Genomic DNA, 26,684 nt, shown 5'->3' on the forward strand with positions numbered 1-26,684 from the left:
TTCTTTGAAGACAGACACAAAATGCTGGAATAACAGCAGTACAGACAGCATCTCTGAAGAGAAGGAATGGGTGACATTCTGGGTCGAGACCCTTCATCTGAAGCAATGTCTCGATCCAAAATGTCACCCGTTCCTTCTCTCCAGACATGCTGCCTGACCCGCTGAGTTACTCCAGCATCTTGTGTCTATATTCGATGTAAACAGCATCTGCAGTCCCTTCCTACACATTTCATTTGCAGTTCTTTGGTTCTGCATTGATAGTATCTGGTGCGGTGCTAAATGTGTTGTCATTTGTGCTTTCAGGGTCTTGGGACACTTTGAGAAGCCACTGTTCCTGGAGCTGTGTAAACACATGTTCTTCGTACAGGTTCACGAAGGGGAGTACATCTTCCGCCCGGGCGAACTGGATGACAGCATCTACGTGGTCCAGGAAGGGAGGCTGGAACTCTGCATCAGTGAGAATGTAAGGGCAGATGCCTCTCCCTCACACACTACTGCCCCCACCATTCACAAGATACCATTTGATGGCACTGGGCCTGTACTTGCTGGAGTTTAGAAGGATGAGGGGGAACCTCATTGAAACTTACGGAATAGTGAAAGGCCTGGATAGAGTGGATGTGGAGAGGAGGTTTCCACTAGTGGGAGAGTCTAGGACCGAAGGTCACAGCCTCAGAATTAAATGTTCCTTTAGGAAGCAAATTAGGATGAATTTCTTTACCCAAAGGGTGTTGAATCTGTGGAATTCATTGCCACAGAAGGCTGTGGAGGCCAAGTCAGTGGATATTTTTAAGGTGGAGATGGATAGGTTCTTGATTGAACCAGGAGAATGGGATAGAGAGGGAAAGATAGATCAGCCATGATTGAACGGCGAAGAAAAAGGTTGGGAGACATTTCGGGTGGGGAACTTCTTCAGACTGTTCAACAGACATGAAACGTCACCCATCCCTTTTGTCCAGAGATGCTGCCTGAGTTGAGTTACTCCAGCACTCTGTGTGTATTAGCGGAATGGTAATATGAGGCAATGAACTAAACATGATTTTTAAAATCTTCTGCCTTTTAAATGGACAAACGACATCCCTCCTAACATTGCACAGATCACCTTGTATTGAGGAGGGGGGGGGGGGGGGGGGGCAAGCACTCAGCCAGTAGCGTGGATCAGATCACAGAGATTTGACGATGCCTTAAATCTTTACCAAGTCAGTGGATATTTTTAAGACAGAGATAGACATTTTTTAAATTAGAATGGGTGTCAAGGGTTATGGGGAGAAGGCAGAAAAATGGGATTAGGGGGCAGAGATCAGCCATGATTGAATGGTGGAGGAGAGGGGGGTGGAGAGGAGGAGGGGGGGTGGAGAGTAGGAGGGGGGGGTGAGGGAGGGGAGTGGGGTGAGGGAGAGGGGGGGTGGTAGAGAGGAGGTGGGTGGGGGAGGAGAGGGGGGGTGCGGGAGGGGAGGGGGGTGCAGGAGGGGAGTGGGGTGAGGGAGAGGGGGTGGGGGAGGAGAGGGGGGTGCGGGAGGGAGGGGAGGGGAGGGGAGGGGTGAGGGAGAGGGGGGGGTGGGTGGGGAGGAGAGGGGGGTGCGGGAGGGGAGTGGGGGTGAGGGAGAGGGGGGGTGGTAGAGAGGAGGTGGGTGGGGGAGGAGAGGGGGGTGCGGGAGGGGAGGGGGGTGCGGGAGGGAGAGAACAAAAGTGCAGGTGAGAATAGTTGTGTAAAGCGTTGATGTTGAATGTCGCCATTGTGTGTTGATCAGGATGGCACTGAAGTGGTGGTGAAGGAGGTGTTACCAGGGGACAGTGTCCACAGTCTCCTCAGTATCCTCGACGTCATTACGGTGAGTGAATCCAGCACGACAGCAAAGGCCATGTTATTTAGGACTGAACTAAAGCCCTGTAGGGCAGTTTTGATTTGTATTGTGTACCGGCAGTGGTGCTCCAGCTAGCATTAATTGTTGTACAATATTTAATACAACTCTAGGTTTCTATGAAAAAAGTGACTCAATGCTGATTTATTTTGCATAATGAACCATAATTTTCCTCCTACGATCCAGGGATTAATTAGTGCCATGTACAGGAAGGAACTGCAGATGCTGGTTTACACCGAAGACAGACACACAATGCTGGAGTAACTCAGCGGGTCAGGCAGCATCTCTGGAGAACGTGGATAGGTGTCTGAAGAAGGTGTCTCAACCCCAATACATCACCTATCCGCATTCTCCACAGATGATGTTGCGACCTGCTGAGTTGCTCAAGCACTTTGTATCCTTTAGTGCATTAACTGACATCTGCAGTTCCTCGATTCTACAGAAGACAGACACACACAATGCTGGAGTAACTCAGCAGGACAGGCAGCATCTCTGGAGAGAAGGAATGGGTGACGCTTCGGGTCGAGACCCTTCTTTAGACACTTCTCAACCCGAGACGTCACCCATTCCTTCTCTGGAGTAATTACTACCATGTTTGGTCATGTTTGTGAGCTGATTCTCCATTTTGGTGCACAGTTAACAATGTTTTGCTCTCATCCACCACACATACTGACATCTTCACCATTAGCCTTTTAAGTCCCAGAATGAGCCAGTCTAAAGAATGGTCTCAACCCAAAACCTCACCCATTCCTTCTCTCCAGCGATGCTGAGTTACTGCAGCACTTTGTGTGTCTCTCTCCAATATGAAACTTGTTGTAGTGGGTTAAGTTCTACACCATTGCAGAATAAAGCACCATTGAACCATGAACCATTGAGTCTGAAGAAGGGTCTCGACCCGAAACATCACCCATACCTTTTCCCCAGAGATGCTGCCTGACCCGCTGAGTTCCTCTAGGTTTTTGTGTCTATCATTGAACCATTGGTTCTGCTGCATTCTAATCAATTCCTCTTTATTGCAGTGAATATATCTTGTCTTCAGACGATGATTATTTTTCTATTCCTGATGTTTGGGCGTAGGGTTACTAGAGTACCAATAACTCTTTGTTTTTTCATTCATAATGATCCTAGGCAACATGTGTTGATGCGGTTTGGGTTTTGAGACAAGCCAGAAACAGCCTGTGCTCAGTACACACTCGAGTATCTTTAAGTTGGGGTAGCTGGGTAGTGAATAGTTGCAGGAACTCTGACACAATCCCACCTCCAACACACAGACCTAAGACACTGCGACCCAGACTCATTCCATCCTGGGGAGAACATTTCAAAGCTTTGCCCTGGCTTTTCTTGCTGCATGGTTTAAATCTGATTGAAGATAGACACAAAATGCTGGAGTAACTCAGCGGTTCAGGCAGCATCTCTGGAGAGAAGGAATAGGTGACGTTTCGTGCCTTCAGATATTAAATTTGATTGACCTGGCTTTGCTGTTTAGGTCGAGCAACGTATGTCTCCTTGTGTCCAGTCAGATAGCGAACCCTAAACGTCAGCCCTGCAACTATATTTCTGTTCGTATGTCCCAATTAGTTTATGATCATCAATAGTTTAGACTTTAGGGATACAGCACAGATACAGGCCCTTCGGCCCATCGAGTCCGTGCTGAACAGCAATCACCCCAAACACTAGCACCTTCCTACACAATTTACAATTATACCGAAGCCAGTTAACCTAAAAACCTGTACGTCTTTGGAGTGTGGTGGGAAACCGTAGCACCTGGAGGAAACCCACGCGGTCACAGGAGAACGTACAGACTCCGTACAGACAGCACCCGTAGTCAGGCAGCTGTAACGTAGTCTGGCGCTGTAAGGCAGCAACTCTGCCACTGCGCCACCGTGCTGCCCAATACTTAATCAATGTTTGAAATGTTTTATGTTCCTGTGCTACATTGCTGGAATATCTCCTGTACTTCTATACACAGCTTTTCTGTCTCTCTTTTGTAAAGTTTGTGGCTTAATATAAAATAAGAAAATAAGTCAATATGACACAGTTGAAATTAGAATGCTGGAACTTCCACAGAGGTCTTAGTGTGCTGGTTTTAACCAAGTTCAAAATATCAATTTCCTCTAAATGTGAAGTGAAATGTCAGTAACAATGTTATACTTTAAAGGTGTCTGAAGTAGAGTTATAAGTTTGCAAGTAATAAAAATTTAAAGTTGGTTTAGTTTCACTCCTTATGATGATTGTTTAATTGTATCCCCATCTTTAATACTGTGTGTGCTGCTTTAAGTAGCCCCAGGGAATTTAGTTCCCATTTTGGTTGTATTTGTCAATGGTAGTAGAAATGCTACTGAACATGAACTAGTTGCTAAAAACATAGTTGTGAAGTTTGATTTTTAATGAGATGTCTCTGCTCTGGTTCTCTTGAAGTGGCCGAACAATTGCACTTGAGTTTTCTCATCAGCATTGATCACGCTGACAAGAAGCGATGATGCCAGTATTTATAACATGCCACCATGTTTCATACTTAGTTTATGTGTAGGAAGGAGCTACAGATGCTGGTTTAAATGGGATAGACACAAAATGCTGGAATAACTCAGTGGGACAGGCAGCATCTCTGGAGAGAAGGAATGGGTGACGTTTCGGGTCGAAGAAGGGTCTTGATCCGAAATGTCAACCATTCTTACTTAGTTTAGTTTAGAGATACAGGGCAGAAACAGGCCCTTCGGCCCACCGAATCGGTACCGACCAGCGATCCCCGCACACTAACACTATCCTACACACACCAGGGACAATTTACATTTATACCAAGCCAACGGCGGTGCAGTGGTAGAGTTGCTGACTTACAGCATTAGAGACCTGGGTTCAATCCTGACTCCGTGCTGTCTGTATGGAGTTTGGCAAGCTCTGGTTTCCTCCCACACTCCAAAGATGTACAGGTTTGTAGGCTACTTGGTTTGTTAAAAATGTAAAAAAGGCATAGTCTGACAGCAGCTTCTAAATCACAACTTGTCACCTGCTTTGATGTTTGTAATCAGATGAAATCAAGCACTCTTTTACCCAGAGTAGGGCAATCAAAAACCAGAGGACATAAGTTTAAGGTGAGGGGGGAAAAATTTGATATGACCTCAGGGACAATGTTTCACATAAACGGTGGTGGGTGTCTGGAACGAGCTGCTGGAGGAGGTAGTTGAGGTAGGTACTATCACAACATTTAAAAAACACTTGGACCGGTACATGGGTGGGACAGATTTAGAGGAATATGGGCCAAATGCAGGCAAGTGGGACTAGTATATACATGTTGGTCGGTGTGGGCAAATTGGGCCGAAGGACCTGTTTTCACGCTGTATGACTCGGACTGTGACACAGTGAGCAGTATAGGTACATATGTGTGTTCAACTTATGTTTTCTTGCATTTCTAGGGTTATCCTTCTCCCTATAAAACCGTTTCTGCCAGGGCCATGCAAACATCCACCGTTCTGCGTTTGCCAGCCAGCGCCTTTCTGTCAGTCTTCCAAAAGTACCCGGAAACCCTGGTGCGAGTGATTCAGGTAAGGATCTATTAGTTTCACGGGGAACTCGGCTGTTACTGATGTTTGACGAAGGATAACGGCAGGTTTTGTTTCCACAGATAATCATGGTGCGTTTACAGAGAGTGACCTTCCTGGCGTTGCATAACTACCTGGGCCTGACCAAAGAACTCTTCAATTCGGTACGTTGTTTACACTGGGCACCGTAAAACCCTCATCCTTCTAAACTGCAGCGAGCTGTCAAACACTCATCATATGTTAATACAGTTCAAGAAGGTGGAATGAGTCAAGGAATAAATGTGTTAAATGAGATGGAAGACATTAGGCACATTTAAAGGTTCATAGAAATCTGGGGGTAAAGGACTTTAAGCAATTAATTCAGATGAACCAGAATCAAAACATCATTAAATCTTAAACTGCTTGATATGTTGATTTCTCTATTTAATTGTTTCTACCTAAATATGAACAATCTCATTAATAGTGCTCATGCAGCATTAGCAGCTGCAGCCCCTCGCAATCTAACGCTTCTGAAACCTTCTCTCAGCAAGGAGAAAGATTGTAGGCACATACATGCCTGCCCCACATGTATCTGCAAATATTTTAACACCAACTGTGCCACACATTCTCACCGAGGGCAGTGATGGCTTGGTGTGAAAACCCTTTGGGATTAGTGTGGACTGAAGGGCCTGTTTCCATGCTGTATCTCCAAAAAAACTTGGATTCTAATAATACCCCTAGCTGGAAATTAAAAAATGCAGATTTGTTGGCGATGTTGTGTCATCTTAAGGAGCTTTGATGGTGTCTGAATGGGCGCACAGTGCGTTAAGTGTAAACAGATAGATACAAAAGGTCAGGCAGCATCTCTGGAGAAAATGGATGGGTGACGTTTTGGGTCGGGACTTCCTCAGACGGCCTTCTACCCTCTCTAGACCTTTTTATTTCCAGTTTATTTCCCCGCCCCCACTTCTACTTTCAGTCTGAAGATGGGTCCCGACCCAAAACGTCAAGCATCCTTTTCCTCCAGAGGTGCTGTCTGACCTGCTGAGTTACTCCAGCACCTTGTATCTGACCTGCTGAGTTACTCCAGCACCTTGTGTCTGACCTGCTGAGTTACTCCAGCACCATCATGTCTGACCCGCTGAGTTACTCCAGCACCTTGTGTCTGACCTGCTGAGTTACTCCAGCACCTTGTGTCTGACCCACTGAGTTACTCCAGCACCATCATGTCTGACCCGCTGAGTTACTCCAGCACCTTGTGTCTGACCCGCTGAGTTACTCCAGCACCTTGTGTCTGACCCGCTGAGTTACTCCAGCACCTTGTGTCTGACCCGCTGAGTTACTCCAGCACCTTGTGTCTGACCCGCTGAGTTACTCCAGCACCATCATGTCTGACCCGCTGAGTTACTCCAGCACCATCATGTCTGACCCGCTGAGTTACTCCAGCACCATCATGTCTGACCCGCTGAGTTACTCCAGCACCTTGTGTCTGACCCGCTGAGTTACTCCAGCACCTTGTGTCTGACCCGCTGAGTTACTCCAGCACCTTGTATCTGACCCGCTGAGTTACTCCAGCACCTTGTGTCTGACCCGCTGAGTTACTCCAGCACCTTGTGTCTGACCCGCTGAGTTACTCCAGCACCTTGTGTCTGACCCGCTGAGTTACTCCAGCACCATCATGTCTGACCCGCTGAGTTACTCCAGCACCTTGTGTCTGACCCGCTGAGTTACTCCAGCACCATCATGTCTGACCCGCTGAGTTACTCCAGCACCTTGTGTCTGACCCGCTGAGTTACTCCAGCACTTTGTGTCTGACCTGCTGAGTTACTCCAGCACCTTGTGTCGATCTATGACCGGGGTTTCCCAACCTATTTTGGCCCGTTTACCCCCGGCAACTTTAATAGCACATAACAATGTTATGTCACTTATTGATGAACAGATGATGAACAGATAGTGGTATACCAGAACCAAGCACAGTCGGCCAATGAGAAAAAATATGTACAAATTCAGAATCAACAAATTGACCCCCTGGGTAGTTGAAATTTACCCCCGGTTGGGAACCCTTGGTCTATAGTTTCAGTTTAGTTTATTGTCACGTGTACCGAGGTACAGTGAAAAGATGGATAAACCAGCATCTGCACTGCTTTGGTAGGCACAAAAAGCTGGAGTAACTCAGCGGGTGAGGCAGCATCTATGGAGCGAAGGAATAGGTGACGTCTCCATCCCCCACATAAAAAGACTAAAAGGCCTCCAAAACAAAACTTTTTGACAAAATTGAATATATTTTAAAAAAAGGTGACGGACGACCAGCTGCAGACGAGGCTGCCACACTTGATGGCGCCTCCACTCTGTTAATTCTCCATTCATTGTAAAGATGATTAATTTGCTGCAGGAAAGCCAAGCCATCCCCTTGCTGTCCTTGTCCAACATCTCGGTGCCCAGTCCCAGCAAGGCGACCAAGCGACAACTCAGCGCCCCAGTGCTGGAGGACGACAGCTGGGAGAAAGCAAACCGCGGTGGCGATGGCCCAGGGCACGGTGTGGACGCAGGTATGAAGCTGCCGTCTTACTCTAACTCACGGGCAGACAATGATTCCTGCTGCTGCCTGATCTCCCGGTTGCCAAACACTTTAACTCCCCTGGTAGACACAAGATGCTGGAGTAACTCAGCGAGTGAGGCATCATCTGTGGAGACGACCCGAAACGTCACCCATCCCTTCTCTCCAGAGATGCTGCCTCACCCGCTGAGTTACTCCAGCATTTTGTGTCTACCTTCAATTTTATCCAGCATCTGCAGTTCTTTCTCACACACTTTAACTCCCCTTCCCATTCCCACACTGTCCTTTCTGTCCTGGGCCTCTTCCACTGTCAGCGTGAGGCCCAGCACAAATTATATGAACAGCATCTCATATTTTGCTTGGGTGGCTTACAACCCAGTGGTATGAATATTGCAGATAGACACACTAAGCTGGAGTAACTCAGGGGGACAGGCAGCATCTCTGGAGAGAAAAAAAGGGTGATGTTTTGGGTCAAGATCCTTCTTCAGTCTGAAGAAGGCTCAAGACCCGAAATGTCACCTATTCCTTCTCTCTCCAGAGATGCTGCCTGTCCCACTGAGTTACTGCAGCTTTTTGTGTCTATCTTCAATATTCGGTTTAAACCAGCATCTGCAGTTCCTTCCTACACATTGCAGCCGTTTTGCATTCATGATGTCAAATGTTGCCTTTATGGGCGGCATTCCAAGCTTAAGTTACTGTTTGGTGTATTGCTTTATTCATTTAGTTTCCTGTTGTCAAGTGCATTGAGAAAACATTACAATGGTTTGAAGTAGCAGTAATATGTACTTGAAAACACTTTGTGGATTTAGTGGTGCTTGTCAGGGGATATGGGGAGAAGGCAGGGACGGGGTACTGATTGGGGATGATCAGCCATGATCACATTGAATGGCGGTGCTGGCTCGAAGGGCCGAACGGCCTACTCCTGCACCTATTGTCTATTGTTAAGACAGCAATAACAAAGACGATACCATTGAGAAATTTCCATCAGACATTACAAGTGGCATTGTTGTTTTGTGGAAGGCAGATTTATGATCACTGAAAAAGTAATGATTCTTTTTTCTTGAAGTATAACACACATAGTGACAAAGGAAATGTCCCATAGTTTGCGTCAGCAATCTTTAATGTTTCTTTTGACATATTTATTCAATATCCTTGGAAACACACGATTTATCCTTGACCCTAAAGGGATGTTCAGTGGAGAGGAACAGAAACAAAGGAGTGAATGTTGGCCAAATGTAGGCGTGTGGGTCATTTACAGAGGGTGCTCAAGGACAAAAACTAATAGTGGCGCGGCGTTAGAGCGAGTGCCTCACAAGGCCAGAGACCCGGGCGCTGTCTGTGTGGAGTTTGTAGGTTCTCCCCGTGACCTGCGTGGGTTTTCTCCAAGATTTTTGATTTCCTCCCACACTCCAAAGAGGTACAGGTTTGCCGGTAAATTGGCTTGGTATGAATGCACAATTGACCCTAGTGTGTGTTGGGTAGTGTTAGTGGGCAGGGATCGCTGGTCGGTGATGACTCAGTGGGCCGATAGGGCCTGTCTCCCGCTGTATCTCTAAACTAAAACTAAAATCTAATCGTGGCTTGCGCACCAGAATGAGTTGTTAGATAGAATCTAATCATGGAGCTCAGACGGTTCATTAATAGACCAAAGACCGGAAGAGTGTGTTGATAATGAATCAAAAGGATTGCAATAGTTTATTCAGCTGCAAGTCCTTCAATGGTGATTTACTTATGAGTGTCACGAGTTACGAGTTTAGTCTAGAGATAGTTGGACAGGCTAGAGGCAGGAAAAATGTTCCCAATTTTGGGGGAGTCCAGAGCCAGAGGTCACAGTTTAACAATAAGGGGTAGGTGGACAAAAAAGCTGGAGAAACTCAGCGGGTGAGGCAGCATCTATGTAGCGAAAGAATAGGTGATGTCGCCGATTCCTTTGCTCCAGAGATGCTGCCTCACCCACTGAGTTTCTCCAGCTTTTTTGTCTACCTTCGATTTTTCCAGCATGTGCAGTTCTTTCTTAAACAAGAATAAGGGGTCGGCCATTTAGAACTGAGATGAGGAAAACATCTTTCACCCAGAGAGTTGTGAATCTGTGGAATTCTCTGCCACAGAAGGCAGTGGAGGCCAATTCACTGGATGTATTCAAGAGAGAGTTAGATTTAGCTCTTAGGGCTAACGGAATCAAGGGATATGGGGAGAAAGCAGGAATGGGGTGCTGATTGTGGATGATCAGCCATTATCATATTGAATGGCGGTGCTGGCTCGAAGAGCCGAATGGACTAGTCCTGCACCTATTTTTCCATGTTTTTATGTAGACAAGGTGACTTGCCCAGCAATGGTCATTGAACTATGGGTGAAAATGAGGGGGAAGGAACTACACGTGCTAAAATATTGAGATATTGTTTTGATATGTCATTTTGTTTAATATCCGGTTCTGAAAATATCACAGGAGATTGTTCCAACCAGACATGTCTCTTTCTCTCTCATTTCTCTTTAGACATGAAACTTTAGAGATACAGTGCGGGAACAGGCCTTTTGGCCCACTGAGTCCGCACCGATTGGCGATCACCCCGTACACTAGCGCTATCCTACACACACTGGGGACAATTTACAATTTTTTTCCAAGCCAATTAATCTACAAACCTGCACGTCTTTGGAAAGTGGGAGGGAACTGGAAGGGCCTGTTTCTGCACAGTATGACTCTATGACTCTCTATCCCCACCTCCCTCCAAATCCAGCGGATTCATTGCAAATTAAAACTAACCTTTCATGCTCAATGTGGTGTTGCAGGTCATTGGGAATTTGTATCGTGTGTTATTGGATTAATGAACAGTTCTTTTTGCTGGGAAGTAATTGCCTTTTCTCATTGCAGGAGGATTGGCGGGTGGTAAATCTGACATGAACACAGCATGTGAGAGAGCGAGGGTCAGTCTGGTGGCAGAAGAGCACTGCTCCAGTCCTGCATTGTCTGGTATTAAGGTAAATATCACTTTGTACAACAGTTAATGAAACTGAGTTATGGGCGACTGAAGATAGACACAAATTGCTGGTGTAACTTAGTGGGACAGGCAGCATCTCTGGAGTGAAGCAATGGGTGAAGTTTCAGGTCAAGACCCTTCTTCAGATCGTTAGTGAAGCCTGCAGCAGAGGCAGACCAAGTTGGGCATCATTAACAAAGGGAAAAAATAGCATCTTGTTCTAAATCATCAAGGATCCTGTCGTTATCTTGGATTTGCCATTCTGGTAGTTAGCACCCATAATAAATAGTTTGATTGCTTCAGCATGATAGAGAATCGTAATGTTAATATAATAAAAGTTGGAGCTGCTATGAAATAAAAAAAACTAAAATACTGGGCATGCACAGCTGGTTTGCCAGAGACGCTGCCTGACCTGCTGATAATCTCTGAACTCTAGAGACTCGGGGCATTGGCTTTGTCTTTCTGCACTATTATTGTTGTGCTGCCGCAAGTAAGAATTTCACTGTTCTGGCTGGGACATGTGACAATAAAACACTCTTGACTCTTGAGTTACTCCAGCACTTTGGGTCAGCCAGAACAGTGAAATTCTTACTTGCGGCAGCACAACAATAATAGTGCTGAAATATATTGTGTGTATATATATACTGGTGTGTATATATATATATTGAATTTTGCTGGAGTAACTCAGGCAGCATCTCTGGAGAGAAGGAATGGGTGACGTTACATACATACAATTGAACCATCCTATCACCAACTAGAGAGCAGACATGACCAACGATCTATATCATTGGATACCCTTAACGTTTAATCAGACTTTACTGGAGTTTATCTAGCACTAACCGCTACTCCCTTTATCCTGTATCTGTACACTGTGGACGGCTTGATTGTAATCATGTATAGTCTTTCCATTGATTGGATACCATGCAAGAAAAATGCTTTGCACTGAATCTCGGTACACATGACAATAAACTAAACATTTCTATAAAATATTCAAAGGTAGACAAAAATGCTGGAGAAATCGAAGTTAGACAAAAATGCTGGAGAAACTCAGCGGGTGAGGCAGCATCTATGGAGCGAAGGAAATAGGCGACGAAACGTCGCAGCGCTGGGATACCAGCGGGGAGGGGAGCGAGCAATGCCTTACCGGGTCGCCGTGCGGTAAGCCCCGGAGCGCTGTGGCCGCCGACTCCCAACATCGCGGAGCTGGGGCTGCCGGCGTCCGGCCGCGGGCCGCGCTGGATTTAGAGCGCCGCGCAGCCAGGGGTAGAGTTGCCGGGGTCGGAGCTACAACAGGCGCCGCCCGCGGCCGGACGCCCGCGCCCCAGCTCCGCGATGTTGGGAGTCGGCCACAGCGGTCCAGGAGCTTACTGCACGGCGACCCGGTAAGGCATTGCCCGTTCCCCGCCTCTCCGACCAGGTAGGGGACTAAGAATTAAAGTCCCCCCCCTTCACATAAAAGCCCTCCAAACTAACTGACTAACATTTAAGCAATGATTTACAGATGTTTAAGTGTCTCCCCGGTCTCCGGGGAGGAGGCAGCCGCTACAGTATTACAGACCTGGGTTGACCGTGGGTCGTTTCGGGTCAAGTTTGGCACCAAACGCGGGCTTTGATGTGCAGACGACATCCTGGAAAAAATGTCCGGTTTTCGGAGCTTTTCGGTTTCGGAACTCCGGATAAAAGGTTGTGCACCTGTATATATATATATATATATGTTGCTGACTTTAATTCTTCTGTTTCAATAGTCCACAGTGAAGAAGAGCGTGACTATGTTGGAGCAGCCCAGCGTTTACCATTACACTGAGGGTGAGGACCACACTGGCATACAGGTCACCAACCATAAGCAACAGATCCTAGAGGCTGCCAAGAAGGATCTCCTAACTTTGATGAAACTAGATGTAAGTTCTAAAAATACTTGCCTCAGCCGACCTTTTTATCAAAACAAACGTGGTACAGGTCCACCGCTGATTTTCCAGCAACTGCTGGTCTGGAATCTCCTTAAATCCGGACAAAATTACCAGAGTGCACTTGAAATTCCCCCTGGATGTCCCCCCCCCCCCAAAAATGTGTTGCCTAGGCTGGGCGAGGAGGCCGATCTCGACCTCATTGGGACTTCCGCGGCCGATCGGCGGGTGGAATAGGCTCGCTAGTGTCCGGAACTCTATCCCGGTCGGAGCTGGCAGAGCCGTTCCCATTGCCAACTTCCGAGGCTGACTTTGTGTGCCGGCATCTCGGCCCCCTGGCGGCCTAGGCGGAAGGTTCCGGTACTGTTGCACTCCTCTCGGAGGTGGTGACCTCTGGTGGTCCAGCAACACGGATAACCAGAAAGGATAACCCTGGAAACAAGGGTGCCGGATCGATGGTGGACCTGTTCTTTATAGCAAGTGACCTTTGACAAATCCCAGGATTCCTTGCGTTTTTCGGAATACCGAACTCGCTTATTGGACTCAGTTTCCTAGCAAATGTTTGCAGATGAGCTGTTTAAGTCTTTCACTCCCTGTGTTGCTCCTTTCAAAAGGATTGCTGAGGCTTTTAATCTTACAGATTCCGATCCAAACCCCGTTCAAGGAATGATTGATGACACACTTGGCTCTGAGAACCTTTTTACACTAATCAGTTTGGATGAAAATAAATGTAATTCATGAACATTTAATTTGATTACTCTTAAGCTGCTGTATGATTGATTTTCCATCGCATCAAATGAGAAACTGGACGTCAAGTGTACATTATTGAATGTACATCATATCTTGGTGAAACTCTGTGATATTGTAGCGTAATATGTAAGAGTTGATCTTTGCCAGCCAGTTGGTAAAGTGAAAGGAAATACAATGGATGCTGAGCATAAACTGCGCTGATGACCAGATTCTGAAGTTATAGATTGAGATTATTTTCAGAAGAACTCCTGTAGTTATGTGCGGCACAGTGGAGCAGGGACAAAGTTGCTGCCTCACAGAGATCTGAGTTCGACCCTGACTACGGGTGCTGTCTATACGGAGTCTGTACGTTCTCCCTGTGACCGCGTGGGTTTTTCCGGTTTTCTCCCATAGACGTGCAGGCTTGTAGGTTAATTGGCTTCTGTAAAAAAAATTGTAACTTGACCCTAGTGAGTAGGATAGTGCTAGTTCACAGGTCGGCACAGACTCGGTGGGCCGAAGGGCCTGTTTCCACGCCGTATGTCTGAAGTCTAAAGTAAAGATTAAAATGATTAACAATATAGTGCTAGCCTGCATGTTTGACCAATAATGTTCAGCATATACAAAGCATGATCCCATTCGGCCCTTCAAGGCTTCATCTCCATTCTTCTTTCCTTGTGATATGTATTAACTCAGGGAATGTTGAATAGATAAACTCCTCCTGATGGAGCTATCTATTTGACTAATTTTTTATTCCAGGCAACCCCATCCTATGCATATCTGAGCGTCCAAATTTATTTGGAGTTAGCAGCAACCACCTACATTTATGTAACATTGCAGGTTCTAGCAGGATTCTAATGGGCCTGTCCCACTTACGCAACTTTTTCGGCAACTGCCAGCATAGGTTGTTGCAGGTCGCCGAAATTTTTCAAAATGTTGAAAATCCCAGCGTCGACCAGAACAAGGTACGACTCTTTGGGCGAGTACTCACAATCAGACTGGCTTCACCCTGCGACATGTCACCAGGGTGTTGCCTGTATGGTCGTGAGTCGTCTCCTCACTCACCCAAAGAGACGTAGCATCTTTCTGGTCACCGCTGGATTTTCAACATGGTGAAAATGGAGATAGATCAGCCATGATTGAATGGCGGTGTAGACTTGATGGGCCGAATGGCCTAAAGGTTGAGGCATGTGCTTTCCCAACGTTTAAGAAACATTTGGACAGGTGCATGGATAGGACAGATTTAGAGGGAGATGGGCCTTTTGCAGGCAGGTGGGACTAGTGTAGATGGGGCATGTTGGCCGGTGTGGGCAAGTTGGGCCAAACGGACTGTTTCCACGCTGCATCACTCTGTGGCCCTAATTGGAAATGAAAACTGGAAATACTGGCACTACTCAGTAGGTCAGACCAGCTGTGGGGAGAGAAATGATTCTGATGAAAGGTCCTTGACTTGAAACATTGCCTTTACTTTGCTCTCTGCTGATGCTACTTGGTTTAAATATTTGCAGTAATTTCCCTTCCTGAGTTCACCCTCGGTCACATTTGGTTTCTGGACCAGAGGAAGCTATTTCAAGGCTTTGATGTACCTCAAGTATGTGCTGCTATTCAAGCCATTAATTATTCACAACGACCTAATCTAATTAATGCACAGCTTGGCAGTGATTCTCAAAGAACAAATTTACTAATAGTTCACTAACACCAAGAGTCTTCCACACAAAGCACTTTGCTTTCATTTTTCATTCAAATCTAGCTGAATCTTCCCTCGGAGCATGTCATTCATTCTCCTGCGGGTTTTTCATTTGAGAATCTAGCTTTGCTGAAGCAGTGCGGAGGATAATTTTTGGAATGTTTGAATGAAAGATGAGAATGAATTGCTTTGTGTAAAGACTGTCGTGTGTTGAGTGAAATATCATTCCTTTAGCTAATTTGCTCTGCAAATTGCTGCCAAGCTATGCACTAAATGGTTTATGTGGCCTTGTCAGTTATATAGCTGAATAATGGCACACTTAAACCCGTTGTGTTGCAATCTAAAGAGCAAGCATTGAGGCCTTGAGTCAGCTTGCTAATGCTGCCATCTCCGTTACTATTTGTTCAGTCTTAGACTTTAGTGATATTGCGCGGAAAAAGGCTCTTCGGCCCATTGAGTCCGCGCCGACCAGCGATCACCCGCACACTAGCACTATCCTACGTACTTGGGGCAATTTACAATTTTACTGAAGCCCATTAACCTACAAACCTACATGTCTTGGGAGTGTGGGAGGAAACTAGAGCTCCTGCGGAAAACCCACACAGTCACAGGGAGAACGTGCAAACTCCACACAGACAGCACCACACTTAGGATCGAACTCGGGTCTCTGGCTGTAAGGCTGCCCCACTGTGCCGAATTATTATTAACACATTGTTAACTTACAGTATGGTCCGTTACAGATTTTGATTTGTAAAATCATATCCTGTAGAAGGAACTTTGTTTTGTATCAGATCTTTACAAGACATTAACGATTGAGTTTGTTGAGGAGGTGACAAAGGCAATGGACGAGGGTGTGGAGGTTGAGGGGAATATGTGGAGTGGTGGGTGAATGGGAGCCAGCAGGGATTAGATGGGCAGAATGGTGTCCTACGTAGCATGGAGATGTGGTGAATCCAATCAGAGCCACTAACCACAAAAATCTCCCCTCATGGTGTTAGTTTTGTTTCCTTTGCTTTTCAATATTTGTCCTGGGTTGTATCAGGTCTCTCTTGCCAGCCCTGGGATTAAATTAACGGAAGTTGGGATTTCACGCTTGGGTTCAGTTTATTGTCACATGTATCGAGATAGTGAACAGCTTTTGTTGCCTGCTAACCAGTCAGTAGAAAGACAATACATGATTATGATCGAACCGTCCACAATGTACAGATACATGATAAAAGAATAAATGAATAATGTTTAGTGCAAGGTAAAGCCAGTAAAGTCCAATCAAAGATAGTCCAATGGTCACCAATGAGGTAGATAGTAATAATAATAATAATAAATTTTATTTAATGGGCGCCTTTCAGACATCTCAAGGACACCTTACATAGTAATTGGAATAAAAACATATAATCGGAATATAACAAGTAATAAAGACATCACAGAGACACAAATTAAAAACCGAATTCAATCCAAAAACAGAAAATCAAAAACACAGTGTGAAGAGAGAGCAGCGGCAGCCAAAGCGCGCCAGCGTCCACTCTCTCTTCACGGCAGCCATCTTGGACACAGACCTACAGGACTACAATTAGACAACAAAATCATCCCCCCACAGTGGATAGCACCGTGGAGGAAGGCACAATGTCCAGTCCCCACCCCATGTTCACCCCAAAGTCAGGCCTATTGAGGCCACCGCAATTGCCTCTACGGAGGCCCGATGTCCCTGGCCGTTCTCACCGGGTGGTCTTGCCCCGGCGTCGGGAGAGTCCTCTCGGCGGCTGGGCCACCTGGAACGGCCGCTTCCTGGTTGGAGCCCGCAGCTGCCGAAGCCGACAAGGCTGCGCCGGTTTGGAGCTCCCAGGCTCCCGATGAAAAAGTCGGCACCGCCTCTCCGCACTGCCGCCTCTCCGCACTGCCACCTCTCCACACGCCGCCTCTCCGCTCCACAGACCCGCAGCCCGGAGATGTTGCTCTCGGCGGTCCAGCTCGCCAGAGCTCCAGCGCGTCGCTCCAGCGTGGCGACCCAGGCAAGGCATCGCACGCTCCACTCCGCTCCGCTCCAGCGCTCCAACACTGTGCCGCCGCCGAGGCCGAAGTGCTGGGCGGTCCCCGCCAGGAAACGGCGCTCCAAGGCCGCTGGTAGGCCACGAGGACGGGTCGACGGGCAGCCCGGAGAAAAGGCTGCCACACCGACCAGGTAGGGACCGAAAAATATAGTTACACCTACCCCCCACATTAAAAAGACCATATCCCCTACAAACAAAAAAACAGGACTCACTAAAAACTATAAAAAAACGATAGTAGTTCAGGACTGCTCTCTAGTTGTTGGTAGGATGGTTCAGTTGCCTGATAACAGCTGGGAAGAAACTGTCCCTGAATCTGGAGGTTTGCATTTTCACACTTCTGTACCTTTGGCCCGAGGGGAGAAGAGGGAGTGGCCGGGGTGCGACTGGTCCTTGATTATGCTGCTGGCCTTGTCGAGGCAGCGTGAGGTGTAGGATTCGGGACATATGTCACACATTTGGAAGTTGCCTTTCGAGCTACATTCTGATGCTGAGACCAAGGCAAGGAGCTGTAGTCTGAGCAGCCTGTAATCAGATGTCCTTCTGACAGCATGACGGAGGAGATCTTGAAATTGGAGCAGTACAGAAGATAAGGTTAGAGCAGAAATTGATTATTCTTATCACTGCTTTTCCTCCTCCTTCCTAGGATCCGTCACTGCTGGATGGGAGGGTGAGCCTTCAGCAAGTGAAAGCAGGAATGGTGGTAGCACGGCAAGGTGACCAGGTAAGAACACGGCAATCTTTAATTGTAAGCCTTTCATTAATATTAGTTTAGTTTATTGCAAGTGTACTGAGGTACCGTGAAAAGCTTTTGTTGGTGCAAACCAATCGGCAGAAAGACTATACATATTTACACTCAGGCTGTCCATAGTGTACTGATACAGGATAACGGGAATAGCGTTTAGTACAAGATAAAGTCCAGTAAAGAGTCCCTGCTTCCTCAACACTACCTGCCCCTCCGCCTCTCTTTGGTTACAGGCCCAACTAACTTTGCTTCCAGGCCCAACTAACTTTGCTTCCAGGCCCAACTAACTTTGGTTACAGGCCCATCTAACTTTGGTTACAAGGCCCAACTAACTTTGGTTACAAGGCCCAACTAACTTTGGTTACAGGCCCAACTAACTTTGGTTACAAGGCCCAACTAACTTTGGTTACAGGCCCAACTAACTTTGGTTACAGGCCCAACTAACTTTGGTTACAGGCCCAACTAACTTTGGTTACAGGCCCATCTAACTTTGGTTACAAGGCCCAACTAACTTTGGTTACAAGGCCCAACTAACTTTGGTTACAGGCCCAACTAACTTTGGTTACAGGCCCAACTAACTTTGGTTACAAGGCCCAACTAACTTTGGTTACAAGGCCCAACTAACTTTGGTTACAGGCCCAACTAACTTTGGTTACAGGCCCAACTAACTTTGGTTACAGGCCCAACTAACTTTGGTTACAGGCCCAACTAACTTTGGTTACAAGGCCCAACTAACTTTGGTTACAAGGCCCAACTAACTTTGGTTACAAGGCCCAACTAACTTTGGTTACAAGGCCCAACTAACTTTGGTTACAAGGCCCAACTAACTTTGGTTACAAGGCCCAACTAACTTTGATTACAAGCCCAACTAACTTTGATTACAAGACCCAACTGGATAAAGCAAAAGCAATAAGATTGCACAGGTTTATTAATTCTTCTAGACTAGTCATTCAAAATCTAATGATCTGCACAAACTCTAGAATTCAAAAATAGTTCTGCATTATCTGCGCAAGTGTGGCTTGTGTTAAAGTTTGAGTTTAACTTGTGAGGTTCACGCCGCTGTTCCTGTCCCCTGCTTGTTCCACCATGTACGGTATTATGAAATATACTTGCCGATGTTGGTAATTTAGCAGCGATGATCTACAAGTACCTGTACAACAATTCTAGCTAAGACGGTCTCCTTCTATGTGGTAATAAGAATAAGTCAATCTCGTCTAACTACTTTTTGGTTGAAGTAAGGTGCTGAATTTCCTTGTAAAGGAAGGAACTGCAGATGCTGGTTTACGCCGAAGATAGATACAAATGCTGGTGCAACTCAGTGGGTCAGGCAGCATCTCTGTCGAAAAGGAATAGGTGACGTTTCGTGTCAAAACCCTTCCTTTTCTCCAGAGATACTACCTGACCAGCTGAGTTCAGGTGTCTATCTTTGCTGAATGTCCATATGTTTCGCTATGGTGACCTAGAAGGAGAATTGCTGCTGTATTGACAACAGAGGAGCATTTCAGTCTGGCGAATGTGTTTACTGACCCAGTGTGCTGCTTCCACAGGATGCCAGCATTCATTTTGTGGTGTCGGGGCTGCTACATGTTTACCAGCGAATGATCGACAGGGAGGAGGAGACTTGCCTGTTTGTGGCCCACCCGGGTGAGATAGTGGGGCAACTGGCGGTGCTGACTGGGGAGCCCCTCATCTTCAGCATCAAGACCCAGCGGGACTGCACCTTCCTGTGTATCTCCAAGTGCCACTTCTACGAGTAAGTCCTCCAGCCTCTCATAGAGTCACACAGTGTGGAGACAGGCCCTTCGGCCCAACATCCCCACACCGGCCAACATGTCCCATCTACACTAGTCCCACCTGCCCGCATTTGGCCCATATCCCTCCAAACCTGTCCTATCCATGTACCTGTCTAACTGTTTCTTAAACGTTGGGATAGTCCCAGCCTCAACCACCTCATCTGGCGGCTTGTTCCATACACCCACTGGAAAATCTTTCAACTTCATTCTTGCCGTCTTGCTTTAAAAAACGACTCAAAATCTTTATTGAGTAGTTTTTATGTAGTGAGAGAATTTCAAAGTTTCACAAAGCATGAGGGTGTCTCGGTGGGGCAGCGGTAGAGTTGCTGCCTCACAGCGCCAGAGACCCGGGTTCCATCCTGACTACGGGTGCTGTCTGTACCTTCTCCCCGTGACCGCATGGGTTTTCTCCGGGTGCTCCAAGGTTCCTCGCACATTGCAAAGACGTACAGGTTTGTAGGTTAATTGGCTTTGGTAAAATTATAAATTGTCCCTGGTGCATGCAGGATAGTGTTAGTGTGCAGGGTGATCGCTGGTCAGTGTGGACTCAGTGGGCCGAAGGGCCTGTTTCTGCGATGTACCTCTAAACTACGATACAATACTGTACGATAGAACTTTATTTATCCCTGGAGGGAAATTGATCTTCCAGCTGTCATAGAAACACAGAATACATGAAGCATGAAATTAAAGTGAAGAGTGGAAAGGCTTGGGGGATGGGCAACAAGTGGGGGTGGGGTGGGGGGGGGGGGGAGTCAGTCTACCCCATGACAGAAGGGGGAGGAGTTGTCCAGTTTGATAGCCACAGGGAAGAAGGATCTCCTGTGGCGTTCTGTGCTGCATCTTGGTGGAACCAGTCTGTTGCTGTAGGTGCTCCTCAGGTTGACCAGTGTGTCATGGAGGCAGGGGGTGAGCTGTATTGTCCAGGATGCTCCGCAGTTTGTGGAGCATCCTCCCCTCCAAGACCACCTCCCATGAATCCAACTCTGCCCCCAGGATGGAGCCAGCCTCCCTGATGAGTTTGTTAATCCCACTAAACTAAATAATATTGGTCTTTGGTAATGCAAACAGACGGGATTTGATTGAGGTTGTGAAAACTGAACGTGCACTCATTTGTAGATAGACAAAAATGCTGGAGAAACTCAGCGGGTGAGGCAGCATCTATGGAGCGAAGGAATAGGTGACGTTTCAGGTCGAGACCCTTCTTCAGACTGCCTCACCCGCTGAGTTTCTCCAGCATATTTGATTACCTCCGATTTTTCAAGCAACTACAGTTCTTTCTTAAACATGCACTAATGAATGTTTTATTTTCCATTTAAAAGGATCATGAGAGAGAAGCCTAACGTGGTGTTACCCGTGGCTCACACGGTGGTGAGGAGGATGTCTCCGTTTGTCAGACAGATCGACTTTGCCTTGGACTGGATGGCAGTGGAAGCGGGCCGAGCAGTGTACAGGTACGAGGTCCATGATGTACACAGGAAGCTCATAGTCCCACAGGAGGCTTCGCAACAAGAATGGTCCCACAAAACTGATCCTCCCCTCTGTAAACGGCTCGATTGTAATCGCGTATTGTCTTTCCGCCGACTGGTTAGCAGGCAACAAAAGCTGTTCACTGTACCTCGGTACAAGTGACAATAAACTCAACTGAAACTCAAACTCCATGTCAATTTACATTGTCTCTTTGAAGACAATGTGGGGAAGTCAAGTTATCCTCTGACACAGTTGGTCACGGGTAGAGCAGCTCGAGCATCTACCCGGCTGAAGATGTCACTCTCTACTAGCCCGAGTAGGCCCATGAAACAATCCCATGTACTGGTGGCAGAGTCCAGGGCCAGAGGTCACAGCCTCACAATCAAATGACACTCTTTTACAAAGGAGGTGAGGAGGAACTTCTTTAGTCAGAGGGTAGTGAATCTGTGGAACGTATTGCCACAGAGGGCTGTGGAGGCCAAGTCAGTGGATATTTTTAAGGCAGAGATTGACAAATTCTTGATTAGAAAGGGTGTCAAGGGTTATGGGGAGAAGGCGGGAAAATGGGATTGGGAGGCAGAGATCAGCCATGATCGAATGGCGGGGTGGACTCGATGGGTCGAATGGCCTAATCCTACTCCTATAACTTGTGAATGGTATCATGTGTTTCCTCTACCTTCCCAACTCACATTGATGCCTGTCTGAGCTCCACTGATGCATGTACCAGAGGGTGGGCTGGCTGGAGAAGGGCATTAGCTGTATCTAGAGAATCACTGCATCTTGTATTATGACTGCAAAATATTCAATTTCTCCATGTGAAACTCAGATCAGAACAACTGACTAAATCCAGTCATTTTATTGGACAAATGATACAATTCATCACTAAAGACAGGGCACAAAGAGTGCTGGAGTAACTCAGCGGGACTGGCAGCATCTGTGGAGAACATGGATAGGTGACGTTTCACAGAGTGCTGGAGTAACTCAGCGGGACAGGCAGCATCTGTGGAGAACATGGATAGGTGACGTTTCACAGAGTGCTGGAGTAACTCAGCGGGACAGGCAGCATCTGTGGAGAACATGGATAGGTGACGTTTCACAGAGTGCTGGAGTAACTCAACGGGTCAGGCAGCATCTCTGGAGAACATGGATAGGTGACTTTTCGAGTCACGACCCTTCGTAAGACTTTTGACTAAAACGTCACCTATCCATGTTCTCCAGAGATGCTGCCTGACCCGCTGAGTTACTCCAGCACATTGCGTCCATTTCTGTTTACCAGCATCTTCTGAAGTCCAGATCCCAGGCATTCAGGTCTGGAGATACAGAGGTCGACAAGAAGTCCAGATACGACTTTGGTAAGGCCATCAAAAATGCCAAAAGGGACTTCTGCTCCAAGCTGGAGGATGAGACGGATGTTCAGCAACTGTGGCAGGACTTGAAAGAAATCACCTCCTACAAGGCGAAATCAGGAGGCAGCTCAAATGTCAACGAAGCATCACTCCCTGACGAGCTCAATGCGTTTTACGCACGCTTTGATAGGGAGAACACTGATGTGCCTTCCCAAGCCCCCATTCGCCGTGATGGTATTTCGGTTACAGTCACAGAGGCCGACGTCAGAAGATCCTTCAGGGGGGTGAACCCTCGGAAAGCGCGTGGACCTGATGCTATACCCGGTCGTGTTTTAAAAACCTCTGCGGACCAACTGGCTGGAGTTTTTACGGACATTTTCAACCTCTCACTTCTGAGGTCTGAGGTCCCCACCTGCTTCAAAAGGGCATCAATAATATCGGTGCCCAAGAAGAGCAAGTTGACGTGCCTCAATGACTATCGACCAGTGGCACTAACGCCGGTGGTGATGAAGTGCTTTGAGAGGTTGATCATGGCGCAAATCAACTCGTACCTCGACAAAAACCTGGACCCACTGCAGTTCGCGTACCGCCACAACAGGTCAAAGGTGGATGCGATCTCGCTGGCTCTCCACTCCGCTCTGGACCACTTGGATAACAAAAACTCATATCTCAGGCTGTTATTCATTGACCACAGCTCGGCATTTAATACATTCATCCCCTCCAAGCTGGTTACCAAACTCTTAGATCTGGGCCTCTGCGCATCCCTCTGCAATTGGATCCTCGACTTCCTCATCCACAGACCACAGTCTGTCCGTATTGGTGGAAATGTGTCATCCTCGATAACAATCAGCACGGGAGCACCTCAAGACTGCGTGCTCAGCCCCCTGCTGTACTCACTCTATACTCATGACTGCGTAGCCGGACATAGTGTGAACTCCATCATCAAGTTCGCCAACGACACCACTGTTGTGGGACGTATCACTGATGGGGACGAGTCAGAGTATAGAAGTGAGATCGACCGATTGGCCAAATGGTGCCAGCACACTAACCTGGCTCTCAACACCAGCAAAACCAAGGAACTGATTGTGAACTGGTTGCAGGCACAATGAGTAGCAGCTTCTCCAGGGTACAGCAGTAATGACTTTGTTATGGTTCCTTCGCAGGCAAGGGGACAGATCGGATTGCACGTTTATCGTGTTGAATGGGCGGCTGCGGTCAGTGATCATGAGGGACGACAAGAAGAAAGAGCTGGCAGGAGAATATGGGCGCGGTGACCTCATTGGAGTGGTGCGTAATCAATTGTTGCACAGTCTTGCTATATACGTTGAAATCTTTCCCACCCTGTTGGGCATTTAGCTCACGTGAGCTCAGAAAGTGGCGCCAGAAATGGGGCTTGTCATTCTGCAATTGATAAATTATGAAGCTAAAATTTGCATTCTGTACATTAACTATATATATATTTATATATGTATGTGTATAAAAGTTTGTGTGTGTGTATACGCACACGCGCACACACACACACACGCACACTATGTATGTGTGTGTGTATATATATATATAGACACATGCACTGTCAATACCATTTTTTGGACAGTGCAAAATGTCACTTCATAATTTATATATATATATATATATATATATATATATATATATATATGTATATGTATATATATATGTGTGTGTGTGTGTGTGTGTGTAAAAGAATTCAGAGAAAAACACATGGAAACACAGAAAAAAAAATGTTTTGACTCTTAGGGCCTAGTTTTGTTTTCTTGCCATTTTTTATTCCCCTCTTGGCTCTTGGGAGTTTAGTGCAATATCAGGAGATACGCAGCTTCTTAAGTTAATCTCACTTCAAACCTCTCCATTGAGGATGAACAGACGAGGAGGATGTACGAGGATGTTTAGTTTAGAGACCAGTCATCACCGCACACTAACACTATCCGACACACACACTAGGGTCAATTTACATTAATACCAAACCAATTAACCTACAAACCTGTACGTCTTTGGAATGTGGGAGGAAACCGGAGCACCCGGAGAAAACCCACAGGGTCACAGGGAGAACGTGCAAACTCCGTACAGACAAACGCCGTACAAACTCTTACCACTGCGCCATGGTGCCACCCTAGTTACTCCAGCACTTTGTGTCTTCATTTGTAAGCCAGCATCTACAGTTATTTTTTTCTAAGTAATACAATGCATTGGGAGATGCGCAGCGGTAGAGTTGCTGCCACACGCCGCCAGAGACCAGGGTTCGTTCCTGACTACCGGTCCTCTCTGTACGGAGTTTGTACCTCCTCCCTATGAATGTGGGTTTTCTCCAGGTGCTCCAGTTTCCTCCTACAATCCAAAGATGTGCAGATTTGCAGGTTAATTGGCTTTGGTAAAATAGTAAATTGTCCCTAGCGTGTGTAGGGTATTGTTAGTGTGCGGGGTGATCACTGCGTGGAACGGACTCGGTGGGCCGAAGGGCCTGTTTCCTCGCTGTATCACTAAAGTCTAAACGTAAAGTAAATGTGGTTGGTTTTAAACCATCGTGAACTACTAGCTGAGAGTTGACTTTTTTTAATACTAAAATAACTCGAGCTTTTCGTTGGGTAATTTTGGTCGTTTTTCCTCTTCGCCCTTGGATATGATGCAGTCGGCCCTCGCAGTTCGTGACCCAGTGGTGCCTTCCTGCCAGGATCCATCCCATTTTATCACTCCCTAACCAATATCAAGAGAAACTGAGAATCATTGACTTACAGCGATTAACATTAGGATAACCAGCAATTATATGTGTCAATGAGTATATCTTTAGGAGTGATTGATGCTTGCTGCCTTTTTCTCTTTTTCCTTTATCACTTTCGCTGGCAGACTGAGGTCCGTTACTCACTATCTGTCCAAAAGGCTGATAATTTCTGCAGTTTCCTCACAGATTTATCACTTGCATTTCATTAATTGAGTGCTGGTGCTGATAAAGTCACCTTGTGTTAAAGAACAAATGGATGAACTGAAGCACTGCAGATTAATGTGCTGCCACTTAGATAGAAGATAGAAGATAGAATTTATTACCACACAACCAGGGTCGGTGGAATTTCGGTTGTCAGCAGCGATACAATAATAAAGAACACACAACCACAATATAAATGTAACACAAACATCCACCACAGCATTCATCACTGTGGTGGAAGGCACAAAATTTGGCCAGTCCTCCTCCATTTCCCCCCCGCGGACAGGACCAGAGTCCAGAGTCAGTCCAGGATCGGCTCTTCCTCACCGGAGACCGCGGCTTTAAGTTGTTGTAGGCCGCAGGCCGGCAGTCGAGATTTAAAGTCCCCGCCGCAGCCAGAAGCACCGTAGACTGCAGGGCCGGCGGTCGAATCTCCCCTCCAGGGGTGATGGTAAATCCATGCCAGTCCCGCGGTAGGAGTTGGCCGCGGGCCGGCAGTGATGGCTTCTTCTTCCCCCGGGTCCCCCACGAGGGATCCCGGGCTGTAGACGCCGCACCAGCTGGAGCTGTGCAGACCGCGGCTTCAGGCTGCGACTTCAGGCTTCCGGCTGCCGCGGGCCAGCGAAACGGAGCGCTCCCCTCCAGCGAGCCCCAGCGAGGGCTCACCCGCTCCACGCCGAGAGTCCACGCTGCGCCCACCGCTGAAGCCCCGAGCACGCCCCCGGGAAAGGCCGCGCCGATCCTTGATGTTAGGCCACGGGGGAGGCGACCTGGAAAAAGTCGCCCCTCTATGGAGGAGGCGACCGAAGCGGTTTCCCCCTCACCCCCCCACACCACCCCCCACATAAAACACACAAAGGGTCATTAAGCACATACTTTAAAACATACAAAAAAATTTAAAAAAGTTGAAAAAAACAGATGCGCTGCTGACATGGCTGCTGCCAGAGCAGCGCCCCCTTCCAACAGCTCTGGGCTGTTTCTGTAAAGGTGATTCACGAGCAAGTGGAGTCGTTACATAAAGTGCCGACTTGTGTTCCTTTACCACTCCGCGCTGCGTGGATTAGATGGTCCCAGATCGGCACAGCTTCTTCACCACCCTTCTTCCGAGTCAAACCGACTTCCGCCCACCA

The 26,684-nt window shown here is 47.1% G+C and overlaps 1 protein-coding gene across 2 annotated transcripts in view; it reads left to right on the forward strand.

The window, feature by feature from the left end:
* pnpla7 (patatin like phospholipase domain containing 7) overlaps positions 1 to 26,684 on the forward strand; it is a 122,828-nt gene that overhangs the window by 31,442 nt on the left and 64,702 nt on the right. For both annotated transcript variants that reach the window (XM_033049375.1, XM_033049376.1), the window contains exons 8-18: positions 304 to 463; positions 1,749 to 1,829; positions 5,270 to 5,398; positions 5,479 to 5,559; positions 7,767 to 7,923; positions 10,801 to 10,907; positions 12,652 to 12,804; positions 17,915 to 17,992; positions 19,561 to 19,766; positions 21,126 to 21,257; positions 23,783 to 23,906. In XM_033049375.1, the coding sequence (XP_032905266.1) occupies positions 304 to 463; positions 1,749 to 1,829; positions 5,270 to 5,398; positions 5,479 to 5,559; positions 7,767 to 7,923; positions 10,801 to 10,907; positions 12,652 to 12,804; positions 17,915 to 17,992; positions 19,561 to 19,766; positions 21,126 to 21,257; positions 23,783 to 23,906 (1,408 nt within the window). The remainder of the gene's footprint in view (positions 1 to 303; positions 464 to 1,748; positions 1,830 to 5,269; positions 5,399 to 5,478; positions 5,560 to 7,766; positions 7,924 to 10,800; positions 10,908 to 12,651; positions 12,805 to 17,914; positions 17,993 to 19,560; positions 19,767 to 21,125; positions 21,258 to 23,782; positions 23,907 to 26,684) is intronic.

This window comes from Amblyraja radiata, chromosome 32 (assembly GCF_010909765.2).
Source record: "Amblyraja radiata isolate CabotCenter1 chromosome 32, sAmbRad1.1.pri, whole genome shotgun sequence".
Classification (NCBI taxonomy): domain Eukaryota; kingdom Metazoa; phylum Chordata; class Chondrichthyes; order Rajiformes; family Rajidae; genus Amblyraja; species Amblyraja radiata.